This window comes from Sturnira hondurensis, unplaced genomic scaffold (assembly GCF_014824575.4).
Source record: "Sturnira hondurensis isolate 20B ecotype Veracruz unplaced genomic scaffold, ASM1482457v3 Scaffold0015056, whole genome shotgun sequence".
NCBI lineage: Eukaryota > Metazoa > Chordata > Mammalia > Chiroptera > Phyllostomidae > Sturnira > Sturnira hondurensis.
Window position 1 is genome coordinate 2,506,345 of NW_028087687.1, and position 15,883 is coordinate 2,522,227.

A 15,883-nucleotide genomic window follows, 5' to 3' on the forward strand; every position below is an offset into this window, starting at 1 on the left:
ACATTCATCCAGACCAGTAGGAGGGACGGAGATGGGCAGCCAGATGGGGAGGACCTGTGGCAAGGCAGCGGACCATGTGGGCTACGCTGGGGGTGGCTGACTAGGAAACTAAAGACTCAGAACCTCTAGCTGTAAAGTCCTGTGGGGGTTTGAGGGTAGGAGAAACTCCCAGTATCACAGGAGAGTTCCTACAACCTACCCACCCACCTGGGAGTCAGCACCTGAAAGGGCACAGCCTGCTTGTGGGAAGTGAGGGAAGTGACAGAAAGAAGGGGCTAGAGTGGAGAAAGGGAGCTGCACTGTTCCCTCTGACCTCTCCTTCACAGACAGCACCACAAAGAGGGTTGCCCCGCCCTGGTATGAATACTTAAGACTCTGCTCTTTACAGCATAACAGGTGCTCCAAGACAAAGAAATGTGGCCCTAATGAAAGAACAGATCAAAATTCCAGAAAAAGAACTAAGTGAGAAGGAGATAGACAATCTATCATATGCAAAGTTCAAAATACTGATAATCACGATGCTCACAGAATTGATTGAGCTTGATGGCAGAATGAAGGTAGAGATGAAGGTTATACAAAGTGATATAACAGAAAATGTATAGGGAACCAAAGTGAAGGGAAGGAAACCAGGACTCAGATCAACGATTTGGAGCAGAAGGAATACATAAACATTCAACCAGAACAGAATGAAGAAACAGGGAATTCAAAAAAAATGAGGAGAGGCTTAGGAGCCTCCAGGCCAACTTTAAATATTCTAACATCCGATTCATAGGGGTGCCAGAAGGAGAAGAGGAAGAGCAAGAAACTGAAAACTGATTTGAACAAATGAAGGAGAACTTCTCCAATCTGGCAAAGGAAATAGACTTCCAGGAAGTCCAGGAAGCTCAGAGAATCCCAAAGAAATTGGACCCAAGGAAGCACACACCAAGGCACATCATAATTATATTAGCCAAGATTAAAATGAAGGAGAGAATCCTAGAAGCAACAAGAGATAAGGGGACAGTCACCTACAAAGGAGTTCCCATCAGACTGTCAGCTGATTTCTCAAAAGAGACCTTACAGGCAAGAAGGGGCTGGAAAGAAGTATTCCAAGTCATGAACGGCAAGGACCCACATCCAAGATTACTCTATCCAGTAAAGCTTTCATTTAGAATGGAAGGACAGATAAAGCGCTTCTCAGATAAGGTCAAATTCAAGGAGTTCATCATCACCAAGCCCCTATTGTATGAAATGTTAAAGAGACTTATCTAAGAAAAAGTAAATTAAAAACATGAACAGTAAAATGACAGCAAACTCACAGTTATTAACAACCACACCTAAAACAAAAACAAACTAAGAGAACTAGAACAGGAACAGAACCACAGAAATGGAGATCACATGGAGGTTTAGCAACAGGGGAATGGGAGGAGGAGAGAGGAGGGAAAAGGTACAGAGAGTAAGTAGCATAGATGGTAGGTAGAAAATAGACAGGGGGGAGGGCAAGAATAAAATGGGAAATGTAGAAGCTAAAGAACTTACGACACATGGACATGAACTAAAGAGGGGAATTGTGGGTGGGAGGGTGTGCAGGGTGAAGGGAAATGAAGGGGGGAAAATGGGACACTAATAGCATCATAAAATGTATTGAAAAAACTGAAGCAGAGAGAGATAAAAAAGATTCTATTTGTAGGAACTGCACCTTTGAAAGAGAGGAACATATTTTTTCTTTTTGTTCACTTCTGTGTAAACAGTAGTTGGATAAACAAGAAACAAAAACAAATAACATAGGGGGTTCAGGGTAGAATGGAGGAGCAGAGTAGGCTCTGGAAGAAACTGGGAGTTCAAGTTTTCAATGTCTTTTTTATATAATCTAATTTTGGAACCATGTGATTATCATTTAAAAAAAATTTTAAAAAAACCTGTCTATCGATAAACATACATCACTCTTATGTATGTTCATGGAAGAAACTGATGAGACCTTTTTGGATGTTTAGAAATGATAATTTCATAAGTCTTAATATAGAGATGACTGCACAATAAAGAGAATGAAGAGCATGCAGCTTTGCAGTTCGTCCTCATGACTTTATCCTGACACTCTCTCTCCACAAAAGCAGTAACTCCTAACTTGCAACTGTTTGGGGAAGCAACTGGAGAGCAATCTTGCTTAGCTGGTTAAGCATGGGCTCTGGGGGAAGACAGATCTCGCTTGAAAGTCTGGTTCTGCAACTTGCTAAAGTTTCAAGACCTCAGGCAAGTTCTTCAACACCTCTAAGCTTTAGCTTTCTCACCTGGTAAGACAGGGATAATATTACCTGTATCTGAGTGCTTGTGAGGATTAAAATAGGTAATGCATGTGAACTGTAGCAACAAACCAAAACTGTTAGCTACTATCACTGTGCCACGCTAATTATGACCTCATCTAATTTTGAAATTAACAACTAAGTAAATCATTTTGTAAATTGTTCTCTAAGATGATCTACCTTGTTTTGGTGTATACCGCTAAATGCAATCCCATTGGATTAGAATGTGAAAACAGCTCTTAATTAATGTAAAAATATGCTATATATCTCAATCCCTTGTAACTATGAAAGGAATCAATCCAAAAACTCTTAAAATTATATATTCTATGGATATTATAAAAAGATAAAAAATAACAAGTGTTGGCTTAAGATGGAGAAAGGGAAGGTTTGTACACTGTTGGTGGGACTGTAAATTGGTGCAGCCACTGTGGAAAACAGAATGGAGGTTACTAAAATAATTAAAAATAGAACTAGTCTATGATTCAGCAATCCTACTTGTGGGTATTTATCCAAAGAAAACAAACACACTAATTCAGAAAAGCACATGCACCCCATTCCAGGGTTATGTCATTGCAGCCTTATTTGCAATAGCCAATATACAGAAGCAACGTAGGTGTCCAATGGAAGATGAATGGGTAAAGATACAATACACACACAAGTGTACAATAGAATATTACTCAGCCATAAAAAGAATGAAATCTTGCCATTAGCATCAACATTAGATGGGCCTTGAAGGCATTATACTGAATGAAACAAATCACACATGCTGCATAATCTGACTTATATATGTAGAATCGAAACACAAAAGCCCAAGCTCATGGATATAGAGAACAGATCGGTGCTTGCCTGAGGTGGGAAAGTGGGGAGCATGGGGGTTAGGGGCAGAGTGGGAAAAATGGGTGAAGGGGGTACAAAGGTACAAATTTTCATTTATAAAATGAATAAGTCATGGAGATGTAATGCACAGCATGCTGACTACAGTTAATAGTATGTAAAAACACACATTCTATAGAAGTTGAAAAAGACTTAGAGACCCTTGGTCACGAAACAGACCAAATGAACCTCTTAATTTGAATATATTTTGTTAAAGTATATCTGCCTTTTCCCACTAAGTGATAGACATAGTCCAAAATTCAAAAGTACAAAAGGATAGTCTGTGCAAGGTGCATCTCCTGTGCTGTCCTTCAGCCTCCCATCTTCCCAGGTTTGTTGTTTTTCTGTATATGTCAGTCCCTCCAGAGATGTCCTTGTATTTTTGCAGGCATATATATCTTTCCTCATTACTCCTCCACATCCAAGTAGCATTGTAAAGAATGTAAAACAAAAAGAGATTAGGTAAAAAGGTCCTTGGATCGAAGATCTATCTAATCACTTAAGGTATCAAATTAAGGAGTCAAAATAACTTTTCTACTGAATTGATTATGCAGGGTTTAAATCTTTAGCAGTGACCTGGCTGGCGTAGCTCAGTGAATTGAGCTCAGGCTTTCGAATCACGCGATCGCGGTTCGATTCTCAGTCAGGGCACATGCCTGGGTTGCAGGCCAGTTCCCAGCAGGGAACTCAATGAGAGACAACCATACATTGATATTTCTTCCTTCTCTCCTTCTCTTCTTCTCTAAAGATAAGTAAATAAAATTAAAAAAAATCTTTAGTAATGACATAGCATATCCCCAAGTCTCCACCTATGACTTGGGGATAAATGACCAACAAATCATCAGTTCATTGTATGTTTGTAACTCAAATGCCAGCCTTGGTTTTTGACTATAGATCTATTGGAACTGCTGTCCTGTCTTGAGATCTGACTTGCTATTTGTAGCTCAAAAATATCTATAAATAACATGATTTCCATGTGAAAAGCCCCAAGATCTTTATACATCCATTTCCTCACAAACCCACATCCGTGGAGCTCCAGGCTCCTTCCTAATGCCTCCACCAGTCCCATCCTCCTTGCCAGCGTGAGTCTACCAAATGCTCACTGTGCTTTTTCTTCCTCCTCCATGGCAATCCAGGTCTGGGTTTTACCCCACATCCTTGGAGTGGGTTTGTGGTCTACAGCAGGGGTCACCAATTACAATCTGTAGGCTGCAGACAAATTTTTTATAGTTTAACTGAAACATAGCCATACCTGTTCATTTACATATTGTCTATGGCTGCTTTCACTACAACAGTTGAGTTGAGGAGTTCACTGCCATACAGATTCCAAGCCTAAAATATTTACTCTCTGGCCCTTCAATCACTGATCACTGCTAATAATGGCACACATTAAAGACACCAAGGAAATACTGAAGGTATAAGAGAAAAAAACAAGTATTTTTGTGTAGCTATATAAAAGTGTTCAGTGAGAAATGGGAGATACTCATTGTCATTTATTCACCTACTGATTCAAAATATTTACGTATTGAATGCCTACTATGTATTTCCAGGTACTAGGGATATGGTGTGAACAAGACAAAATTTCTATTCTTGTGGTCCATACAGTCTTCTGGAAGAAACATACAAAAATGTCGGAGAGCCATAAAGAGGACAAAATAGGAAAGGACGATACAGTGGCAGTAGAGTTGCCACATAGGCAGAGAGAGGCAGTAACACTCAAAGCACCATCTGCATGGTGGTGAAGATCAGAGATGAGCATTCCAGCCAGAGTAAAGAACCAGGAAGGGGCCCTACGTGGACAAGGGAAAATGAGTGGGTGATGTGGAAACACAAAGCCAATGTGAATAGGGAACAGGAGCCACGTTTACTGGTTTGGCCAAAGAGCACAGTTTTTTCCATAAAATAAAAGACACATGTTTCACTTCCACCAATAACTTTATTGATTTGGGTATTTTGAGTATGTCAGCTAACTCCCACGTGTTATAACACTGATTGTTCTCAATTAATGTCTCAATTTGATCACTAGCAACTTCAACTGGTCTACTGACCGTGGAGCACCATCCAAAGAGAAATCTCCAGCACAAAACTCTGCAAACCACTTTTGACAAGTTTGATCAGTCACTGTACCTTCTCTATACACTGCACAAATCTTTTTTTGCATGTCAGTAGTGTTTTTACCTTTCTTAAAATAAAAAAAGGATAATATACCGAAAATGTTGCCTCTTTTCTTCCACTTTCAATCTTAAAATGGCTTCACAAAAATTCACCAACTTTGATAAGTTTTTTTTAAAGGCACACTGATATGACAGCTGCCACAGTACAATCTAACAAAACTGTTTCGAATGAAGTTAAAGACAACTAAGCGCTGCTGGGGCTAACTTATAGATAAAATCAAAAGAACTTTTTTGGCCAACCCAATATGTAGCTGTAGTATTTAGTCAACTTCAGACCAAATGATCTTAGTCTGTGTTCAAATCATCATAGTCGGCTGTTAATGTCATTCTTCTGACTGACTACAACTCAAACACATAACAATATATAACAGACATCTATAGGTTTTATCAATGTGGAACAGGAATACATCCTTATTATATAGTATTTGAGATATTTAAATACAAATACATTTTAACAATGATAAAATTTACATATATTTAAATGATTTACTATAACTTAAATGTTTATATTACATTATAATAAAAGTAACACTACAGAATACTTAGAAATCAATGTGGATTAACTCACTGTCCTAATACAGTTATCACTATATATTCTATTCCAGGGTTAAAATATGCATAATTTCACATAAGTATCATAACAACAAATATTTGTTGGGTACTTGTATGGGGTAGGTCCTATACTAAGAACTTTAATAACTTACCTTATTTAATCTTCACAACCACTGGCAGGAGGCAGGTGCTATTATTCCTATTTTACAGATGAAGAAACTTAAGTTTGGGGGAGGTCAACTAACATATCCAGTACTAACTCTCAAGTATAAATTCTTAACACAATTCCACTCTACTTTACAATGCACAAATTTTGTATCATAATTTTAGGTAACATGTCATTAGCATGAAACACTCTCTCAACCACAATTATGGTTAAAAAATACTCCAGTGAGTTGATGTACTATACAATTGAACTAAAGCAAATTCAGACTAAAGTGACAGTGACCACAGGTAACCTCCTCCTCTCTGTGTCATGTGAGGATACAGCAAGGAGGCAGCTGTCTGCAAGTCAAGAAGAGAGCTATCACCAAACACCAAATCTGCAGGCACCTTGACTGTGGACTTCCCAGCCTTGGGAACTGGGAGAAATAAATGTTTGTGGTTTAAGCTGCCCACTCTGTGGTATTTTGCCATAGAAGCCTGAGCTGATGAGACAGTACCTGAACAGGACCTACTTACTATTTTTCTATGTCCACTCAAGAACCTCACGTATACTGGAGCTACCCTTCTTTCCCATGAATACAAGCTGCCTATGGACTGGTAAATGGTGTGGCAGAGAACAGTCGTTAAATGGAGAAGCTTTAAAGTAAGAAGTGCCTGAGTTCAAATTCTTTCTTACTCTATAAAGCAGAGTCTCAAACTCTAAAAGATAAATACAACCTATTATGAACCTTAAGATCATTGTGCGGCCCTGGCTGGTGTAGCTCAGTGGATTGAACGTGGGCCTGTGAAACAGAGGATCGCAGTTCCATTCCCAGTCAGGGCACATGCCTGGGTTGCAGGCCAGTTCCCAGCAGGGGCCGATGAGAAACAACCATACATTGCTATTTCTCTCCCTTTCTCCTTCCCTTCCCTTCTAAAGATAAATAAATAAAATATTTTAAAAAAAGATCATTGTGCAGATTAAATAACATAGTTAAATATACATAAAATTAAGTATACAATATATACAAAGAACTCAGTTTTCAGGATGAGTTCATTATATGATGTTTTCAGATCACAGCAATATCATAGCTACTATTATGTGCTTAATTAAGAAAGTGCATTAGCAGAACTCGAGTAATTCCAAACAAGCAGGATTTATACCCTCCTAAAGCCTTAATCTTTACTTTGGTCTTTCTACTTAAAAGAAAAACCTTAAAGTTTTTTTCTGTTTTGGACTTGATTATTATTATTTATATTGTGGCATTTTTCTCTAATACAGTGGCTTCTGAATATTTTTAATGAATTAAGTAATTAATTTTTAAAAGAAGGGAAGGAGAAGGAGAGGAAGAGAAACATCACTGTGTGGTTGTCTCTTGCACACCCCCAACAGGGGATCTGGCCTGCAAGCCAGGAATGTGCCCCAACAGGGACTCCAACCAGTGACCTTTCAGTGTGCAGGCGGCTGTTCAGTCCACTGAGCCACACCAGCCAGGGCACATGCCTGGCTTCCAGGGCTTCCAAATATTTTGTATCTCAAATTTTATTCTTTGCCTTTAAGACTCATATGTTTAGGTTCTTTTCCTATTAACAAGCAGATTTTCCTGTTAACAATGTATTTTTATGCAATTTGTCTCTTCATTTTTTATTGTTTAATCATTTTTTTTTCAATTATACTTGACATACAATATTGTATTAGCCCCAGTGATTAGACATTTTTATATAACTTACCAAGTGATCATCCCAATAATTCTCACACCCACCTGGCACCATACACAGTTACTGCAATATTATTAACTATATTTCCTATGCCGTACTTTACACCCCCATGACTATTCTGATACTACCAATATGAACTTCTTAATCCCTTCACCTTTTTCACCCATCCTCCCAGCTGGCAACCATCAAAATGTTCTCTGTATCTATGAGTCTGTTTCTGTAGTTTATTTGGTTTTTTGAATTCAATTGTTGATATGGACACATTGCCATTTTATTGTTCATATCTTTTATCTTTCCCTTTTTCTTAAAGAAGACCCTTTAATATTTCATATACTGGTTTGGTGGTGATGAAATCCATCAGCTATTTCTTGTCTGTGAAGCTCTTTATCTGCCCTTCCATTGTAAATGATAGCTTTGCTGGGTACATTAATCCTGGTGGTAGGTTCTTGCTTTTCATCAGTTTGAATATATTTTGTCACCCCCTTCTGGCCTGCAAAGTTACTTATGAGAAATCATCTGTCAGTCTTATGGGAGCTCCCTTGTAGATAACTAACTGCTTTTTTCTTGCTGCTTTTAAGATATATTTGCCTTTAATATTTTAATTTTTTAAATATATTTTATTGATTATGCTACTACAGTTGTCCCATTTTTTTCTCCCCTTCATCCCCCCTCTGCCATGTACGCCCCTCCCATTTGCCCACCTTAGTTCATGTCCATGGGTCATACATGTAAGTTCTTTGGATTCTCCATTCCCCATACTATTCTTAACCTCCCCCTAATTTATTTTATACCTACCATTTATGCTTCTTATTCCCTGTACCTTTGCCCCCATTCTCTACCCTCCCCCTCCCTGCTGATAACCCTCCATGTGATCTCCATTTCTGTGATTCTATTCTTCCTCTACTTGTTTGCTCAGTTGGGTTTTTTTAGGTTCAGTTGTTGATAGTTGTGAGTTTGTTGTCATTTTAATGTTCATAGTTTTTTATCTTTTTTCCCTAGTATAATTGCTTGTTTTATTATTGTTTAATATATTTTATTGATTATGCTATTACAGTAGTCCCATTTCTCCTCCTTCATTACCCTCCACCCTGCACACCCTCTCCCACCCACATTTCCCCCCTTTAGTACATGTCCATGTGTCATAGTTCTGTAGCTTCTACATTTCCCATTTTATTCTTGCCCTCTGCTGTCTATTTTCTACCTACCTTCTATGCTACTTATTCTCTGTACCTTTTCCCCCGCTCTCTCCTCCTCCCATTCCCCTGTTGCTAACCCTCCATGTGATCTCCATTTCTGTGGTTCTGTTCCTGTTCTAGTTCCCTTAGTTTGTTTTTGTTTTAGGTGTGGTTGTTAATAACTGTGAGTTTGCTGTCATTTTACTGTTCATGTTTTTAATTTTCTTTTTCTTAGATAAGTCTCTTTAACATTTCATACAATAGGGGCTTGGTGATGATGAACTCCTTGAATTTGACCTTATTTGAGAAGCGCTTTATCTGTCCCTCCATTCTAAATGAAAGCTTTACTGGATAGAATAATCTTGGATGTAGGTCCTTGCCTTTCATGACTTGGAATACTTCTTTCCAGCCCCTTCTTGCCTGTAAGGTCTCTTTTGAGAAATCAGCTGACAGTCTGATGGGAACTCCTTTGTAGGTAACTGTCTCCTTATCTCTTGTTGCTTCTAGGATTCTCTCCTTCATTTTAATCTTGGCTAGTGTAATTATGATGTGCCTTGGTGTGTGCTTCCTTGGGTCCAACTTCTTTAGGACTCTCAGAGCTTCCTGGACTTCCTGGAAGTCTATTTCCTTTGCCAGATTGGGGAAGTTCTCCTTTATTATTTGTTCAAATAACTTTTTTATTTGTTGCTCTTCCTCTTCCCCTTCTGGTACCTCTGTAATTTGAATATTGGAACATTTAAAGATGTCCTGGAGGTTCCTAAGCCTCTCCTGATTTTTTTTTGAATTCTTATTTCTTCATTCTTTTCTGTTTGGTTGTTTCTTTTTTCCTTCTGGTCCACTCCATTGATTTGAGTCCCAGTTTTCTTTCCATTACTGTTGGTTAACTGTGCATTTTGCTTCTTTTCACTTAGCACAGCCTTCATTTTTTCACCTAATTTGCAACTAAAATCAACCAGTTCTGTGAGCATTCTGATCACCAGTGTTTTGAACTGTGCATCTGATAGGTTGGCTATCTCTTTGTCACTTAGAAGTATTGGCCCTGGGGCTTTGAGCTGTTCTTCTGCTTGAGCCATAATGTTTTGGTCTGTCCCTGCCTGTTACGTCAGAGGGGCAGAGCCTTAGGTGTTCACCAGGTCAGGGCATTCCATTTGCTGGGTTGTGATGCTATACGTGGGGCAGGGTCTGAGAGGGAACAATGGCGCTTGCTCTGCTCTCTGCCGGATTTCAGTCCCTTCTGCCACTTCCCACAAGCAAAGTGGGCCCTTCTGTTGCTGATTCCCAGTGGGTGGGCTTGTGTATGTTCTAGGACCCTGTGGGTCTCTCCAACGAACTCTCCTGAGAGGCTGGGAGTCTCTCCCTGTGCCGCAACCCCCCACAGGTGTTTTCAATTTGTGTTTTGAGGCTTTATTTCCTGGTGCTGGGGCCTGGGTTGTGTGGTCTGCCTCGCTCCCTAATTTCGCCTGGTTTATCTGTGTGTGAATGTAGGACCGCCTGGTCAGCCAGATGCCTTATGTGCAGTGCCTCGCTTCACAATCATCACCTCACTGGGTCTGCTGCCTGTTGCCACTCTGCTCCCGGGGTTCGCCCGCTGCTGCCTGCGTGCTCAGGGTCACCTGCTGCCATCTTGTGCACCTGATGCCACTGCTTTTTGTGCCACAACCTCTCTCTGCCAGGCTGCCGGACTCTGCCCCTCCTACTGGTCTGGATGAATGTGTCTGTTTTATCTCATTGGTTGTCCAACTTCCATACAGTTCAATTTTCTGTCAGTTCTGGTTGTTATTTTGCTTCTAAATTGTTGTTGCCCTTGTTTTGGTTGTGCGAGAAGGCACAGTGTGTCCATTTAAGCCTCCATCTTGGCCGGAAGTCAGATGCTTCAGTTTTCAATGAGAAAAAAAATTCTTATTACTCTCTTCCTAGTAGCTCTTGTCTGTAGTTTAGTACTTCTTGGGGGAGAAGTCTAATAAAGTGGGAGCAGGAGTTCCTGTCAGAGGAATTTTTTAAAACAATTTTCTTAATTTAAATAGATGAATTCCAGTAGATTACAGTATATTTGAAAATTATTATTTTTTAAAAGATTTTATTTATTTATCTTTAGAGGGGAAGGAGAGAGGGAGAGAAACATCAATGTATGGTTGCCTTTCATGTGTCCCCTGCTGGGAACCAGCCTGCAACCCAGGCATGTGGGAATCGAACCTCAATCCTCTGGTGAAAATTATTTTAAGTGGGAAAAATCCCCACAAAATAAATGCCTCTCAATGTTTTCTGTGTTTGTATCTGATTTTGAAGATATGATTTACACTGTGGTAGCATTCATTAAAAAACAAAACGTGATCTTTCTGATGAATAATATCCATTTTGGGTTGAGTCCAGTGGCTAACTTTCCTTTTTTCTTCATTGTAGTTGAGGCAGTCCCAGTCCTACTGCACAGACACGGAGTGTCTTCAGGAATGTAAGTAACGATGGGCCAGCAGGGGGCTTGGCACTGAGGGCGGATTTAGAGGCTTGCCCTAACTGGTGTGGCCCAGTGGGTTGGGCGTCGTTACTGCAAACCAAAAAGTTGCTGGTTGAGTCCCAATTAGGGCGCATGCCTGGGTTGCTGGCCAGGTCCCTGGTCGGGGCATGCGATGTTTCTCTCCCTCTCTCTCTCCTTCCCTTCTCTCTAACAATAAATAAATTAAAATCCTAAAGAAAAGAATTAGAGGCCAGATAACTGTGAATATTTCTCAGAAATTATTCTTATAGTTTGCTGTTTAAGAAAATGATCCTCAGTGATGCATTTCCTGCTTAGATATTTAATTATTAACTGAAAAAATGTTTTTTCCTGCCTCAAAAACAAACTCTGCTTATTGAAGTTAATTATAAAAATCAGAGAGCAAAAAAAAAAAGAAAAGGAAAAACTTCCAGAATACTGTAAGATAACCACTGTTGACTAACTTGGTATAATAAACATATCCAGACCTTTTTCTTGGCAAATACCCGTGTAACGGGGCACTTTTCGCTGGTTGAACTCGAACGTTGAGGCTGCCGGCACAAACCCCTTGCTCTTTCCTTGGCATCTGTTTTCATCCATTGGCAGCTTTGAGAACTTCCTGAATAAAGGAAGAGGACATTCTTTTCCAAGGTGTGGAAGCTCTGGGAGCCTTCCCAGAGTGGGGTCATTCCTCTGGCTCTGACACTGGCATTCTCCAGAAGGGGCAGCAGCGATGTTCCTGTGTGTGGCTTTACGCTCAGTGCTGATCGGAAAGTGAGGATCAGAGCAGGGAGACTCAGTGGCCATTATGTTAGGTGTCTTTTTTCAGGACAGAAATAACTTGAGGGATACTTTGGAGGAACTAAATAATGTTGGAGCCATTCCAGTCTTATACTGTAACTCAACTGTTAAAGAGTGGAAGTATGCCATTCACAGGATATTATGGTGAGCCTGGCACAATCAGATTTCATAGACACTTACACAAATTGGATTGCTTTGTGTGTTTTGTTTTTCACTTTGGCATGATGAATATATCAGTGTACATTTATCTTAAAATATTTAGTAACTACATAATAATCTATTATGGGGATGCAGCAGTATTTAAATAATTCCCTTTTGTTGGACTAATTAAATAATTCCCTTTTGTTGGACTAGAAGTCTGTGACTAATGAATAGTCATGTATTATATGTGTTTCTTTTATTATATTCCTTGTTTAGCAATATAATGTTGAATGACCTTTTTCTTTTATTATGTTGCTTGTTCAGCAGCATTTATTAATCTCTAATGTATCCTCTGATAAGCAGCTCAATTTTTTGAGTTGGCAGGTAAAGCTAAAATGTGTTCATGTAGTTGAAAATAATCTTAGTGAACTTATAGGAAAACTAGTATTTATTATATTGTGATACTTGTGACCCTTGATCCAGCTCCACCTGTAAACGGATATGTTCTTAATTTCTAAGTGAAATTTCACTTTCTTAATTTAAATATAAAGGTGAGCTTTAGACCTTGAATACTAGTTTAGTCATATTGTTACAGAACAATCCCACAGGGAGCGGGGATGAACAATGTACTATTACCAAATGGACCCCGGCTTCTCTTGGGGTCCCCCTATACTAGGTTCACCTTGCCCGCCAGCAGGGAATTACAGCTCTCAATGTCAGAGATTGTTGAAAAGGAAAGGAATTATTTATTCAAAAGTTACACAGACTTAAGAGTGATGACTTAATATGTTCATTACAAAACACCCAGAAACACACACAGTCCTTCCTCCCCGCCTTTTCCCAATAGGGGGTACTGTATCTTGGGAAAAGAAAATAGAAGTCTGTGGCTCAGGTAGCCCCTGGTTCTTCCCAGGTATCTGTGCTGGGCTGGCAGGCCTCCCTTGGTTCCCAGCATCGGCAGTTGTGTCTCTGCCACAGTCTGAAGTTAGTTACAAAACTGTTGCTATGCAGAACAACTCTCAATGGCCCGGTTCCATGTGTCCCATCCCCCAGTTCAGACTTTTGGTGGTGAGGACATCATATATATTTTCTAAGAACATCATATGTGTGTGTGTGTGATTAATATTTCTTGGACTAATTACAAATTCCTATTTGGGGGCCTCCTGGCTGTACCGTGTTACAATATTGGCCAGTTTTCCCCACAAGTTCTTTAGGATTTGTTGGAAATGCTTTCTGAGAGCCACAGTTTTCAATGGTTTAAGCAGTTGTTTCCTCTGGATAATAGCATCACTTTTCTGTATATTCTACATTTTCTCTAGTGATTTCATGCCGTTTTTATAAAATATTAATCAGGGGTTCCTATGACTGCCTCCTCTGGTTCAGTAGTTTGCTAAAATGGCTCACAGAACAGGGGAAGACAATGAACTTACTATCCCTGGTTTATTATAAAGGATACAATTCAGGAGCAGCTGCAGAGGGCGAGGCAGTGGGAAGAGGGGCGGAGCTCCTCTGTTGTCTTTCACTGTCATTCTCCCAGCACATTGATGTGTTCACCAGCTAGGAAACTCTGAATCCCCAGAGATTGAGATTTTATGGAGTTTCCATTATGTAGGCATGGATGATTAAATCATTGGCCATTGGTGATTAACTTGATCTCCAGCCCCTCCTGTCCCTGGAAGTCAAGGAGTGGAGCTGAAAGTTCCAATCCTCTAATCACATCGTCATACTCTGGCAACCAATCCCCATCTTAAAGCTCTATAATGGTCCACCAAGAGTCACCTGATTAGCATAAACTCAGGTTTGGTTGAAAGAGATTTATTGTGAATAACAAAAGACCCTATCACTCAGGGAATTTCAAGGGTTTTGGAGCTTTGTTCCAGGAACCAGGATGAAAACCAAGTATATATATATTTCTTATTATATCACAACATCACAGTACCCATTGGGCCTGCCATGGTGTGTTGCATATTTGAGATGATTTAATTGAACAGGAAGCTCATTACTTCATGTGATTACAGAATCTAGTTGCAATCTGTTAACATACCTAGTTGCATGGTTCCACTAAATTCCACTTTACTGTGATGTATACCCACAGGTTTGCTCTCTAGAATAGTATAGAACAAGTGTGCTCACTCTTCAGCACACCAAAATATGTATTTTTTGCTGATCTGACAAAAAATTAGGTATAATTTTGATTCATGTACACTGAACAGCTGTTATTTTGGCTGTTGCCATTTTTTAATTTGACAGCCTAAGAAAAAAGCAGTTGGTGTCCCAGACTAAATAGTCATGTATTACATGTTTTTCTTTTATTATGTTTTATTGATTATGCTATTACAGTTGTCCTGATTTTTTTCCCCCTTTGCCTTCTTCCACTCAGCACACTTGACTCCCTTAGGAAATCCCCCACCATTGTTTATGTCCATGGGTCATGTGTAGGTTCTCTGGCTACTCCATTTGCTGTGCTGTACTTTACATCCCCATGGCTATTCTGTAACTACCTATTGTACTTAATCCCCTCAACTCTTCACCTATTCTGCCCCTCCCCCTCCCATCCAGCAACCTTCCAGTAACTAACTACTTTTCTCTTGCTTCTAAGAATCTCTTTATCTTTAACATTTGGCGTTTTATTATGATATGTCTTGGAGTAGGCCTCTGTGTCCATTGTGTTTGGGACTCTCTGTGCTTCCTGGACTTGCATGTCTATTTTCTTTACCAAATTAGGGAAATTTTCATTATTCTTTCAAATAGATTTCCAATTTCTTGCTCTTTCTCTTCTTCTGGTACCTCTATGATGTGAATGTTGGACTGCTTGATGTTGCCTCTCGAGCACCCCCTACTGGGGACTTGGCCCATAACCAAAGCATGTGCCCTGACTGGGAATCCAACCAATGACCCTTTGGTTCGAAGGCTGGCATTCAATCAGTCCACTGAGCTATACCAGCCAGGGCTTGATAGCCTATTTTAATAACCATCTAAAGATACTATGCTTAGAAATTTAATCTTCCATAATTTTCATTTCTGACAATTGAGTTTTCTACCATAATTTAGTTAAAAAATCTGTTTCATTTATTAGTTTTTTAAGCTCATACCATGGGATAGGCACTGTGCTAGGTACTTGTTATTCTGAGTTAAATAAGATATGGCTGGCTCAAAGAGCAGGGAAAAACTGGTACCTGCCTGCATATACCTGACTGACTTCTCTTAATAGATGCATAGACTTTAAAACATCTAGATCTGAATCCAACTTATTTTTACAAAAAAGATGGCCAAATTAATATCTCCTTGTTTGAGAATATTATTAAAGGGATCTTTATCTGTATAGTGTACAACTCAGATGTTCCTTTTTTCTTAGACTTTTATTTTTTCATGCTGTTTCTATAATTAAATGGCAAAATTCTTTTTCCCTCCGAAAGTAGGGCGTTTTTACTGTATATCAGGTAATTTTAACCAGCATTCTGTAGACCTTACTATTTCTGGATTGGTGGCTTTGTGGGTCCGTGAATGTTCCACAATTACATCAAAATTGTTGAATGTATATACATGGATTCTTAG

General features: G+C 39.4%; 1 protein-coding gene across 6 annotated transcripts in view; it reads left to right on the forward strand.

The window, feature by feature from the left end:
* SMIM14 (small integral membrane protein 14) overlaps positions 1-15,883 on the forward strand; it is a 61,145-nt gene that overhangs the window by 39,046 nt on the left and 6,216 nt on the right. For all 6 annotated transcript variants that reach the window (XM_037064309.1, XM_037064308.1, XM_037064314.1 and 3 more), the window contains one exon: positions 11,317-11,365. In XM_037064309.1, coding sequence (XP_036920204.1) covers positions 11,317-11,365 — 49 coding nt within the window. The remainder of the gene's footprint in view (positions 1-11,316; positions 11,366-15,883) is intronic.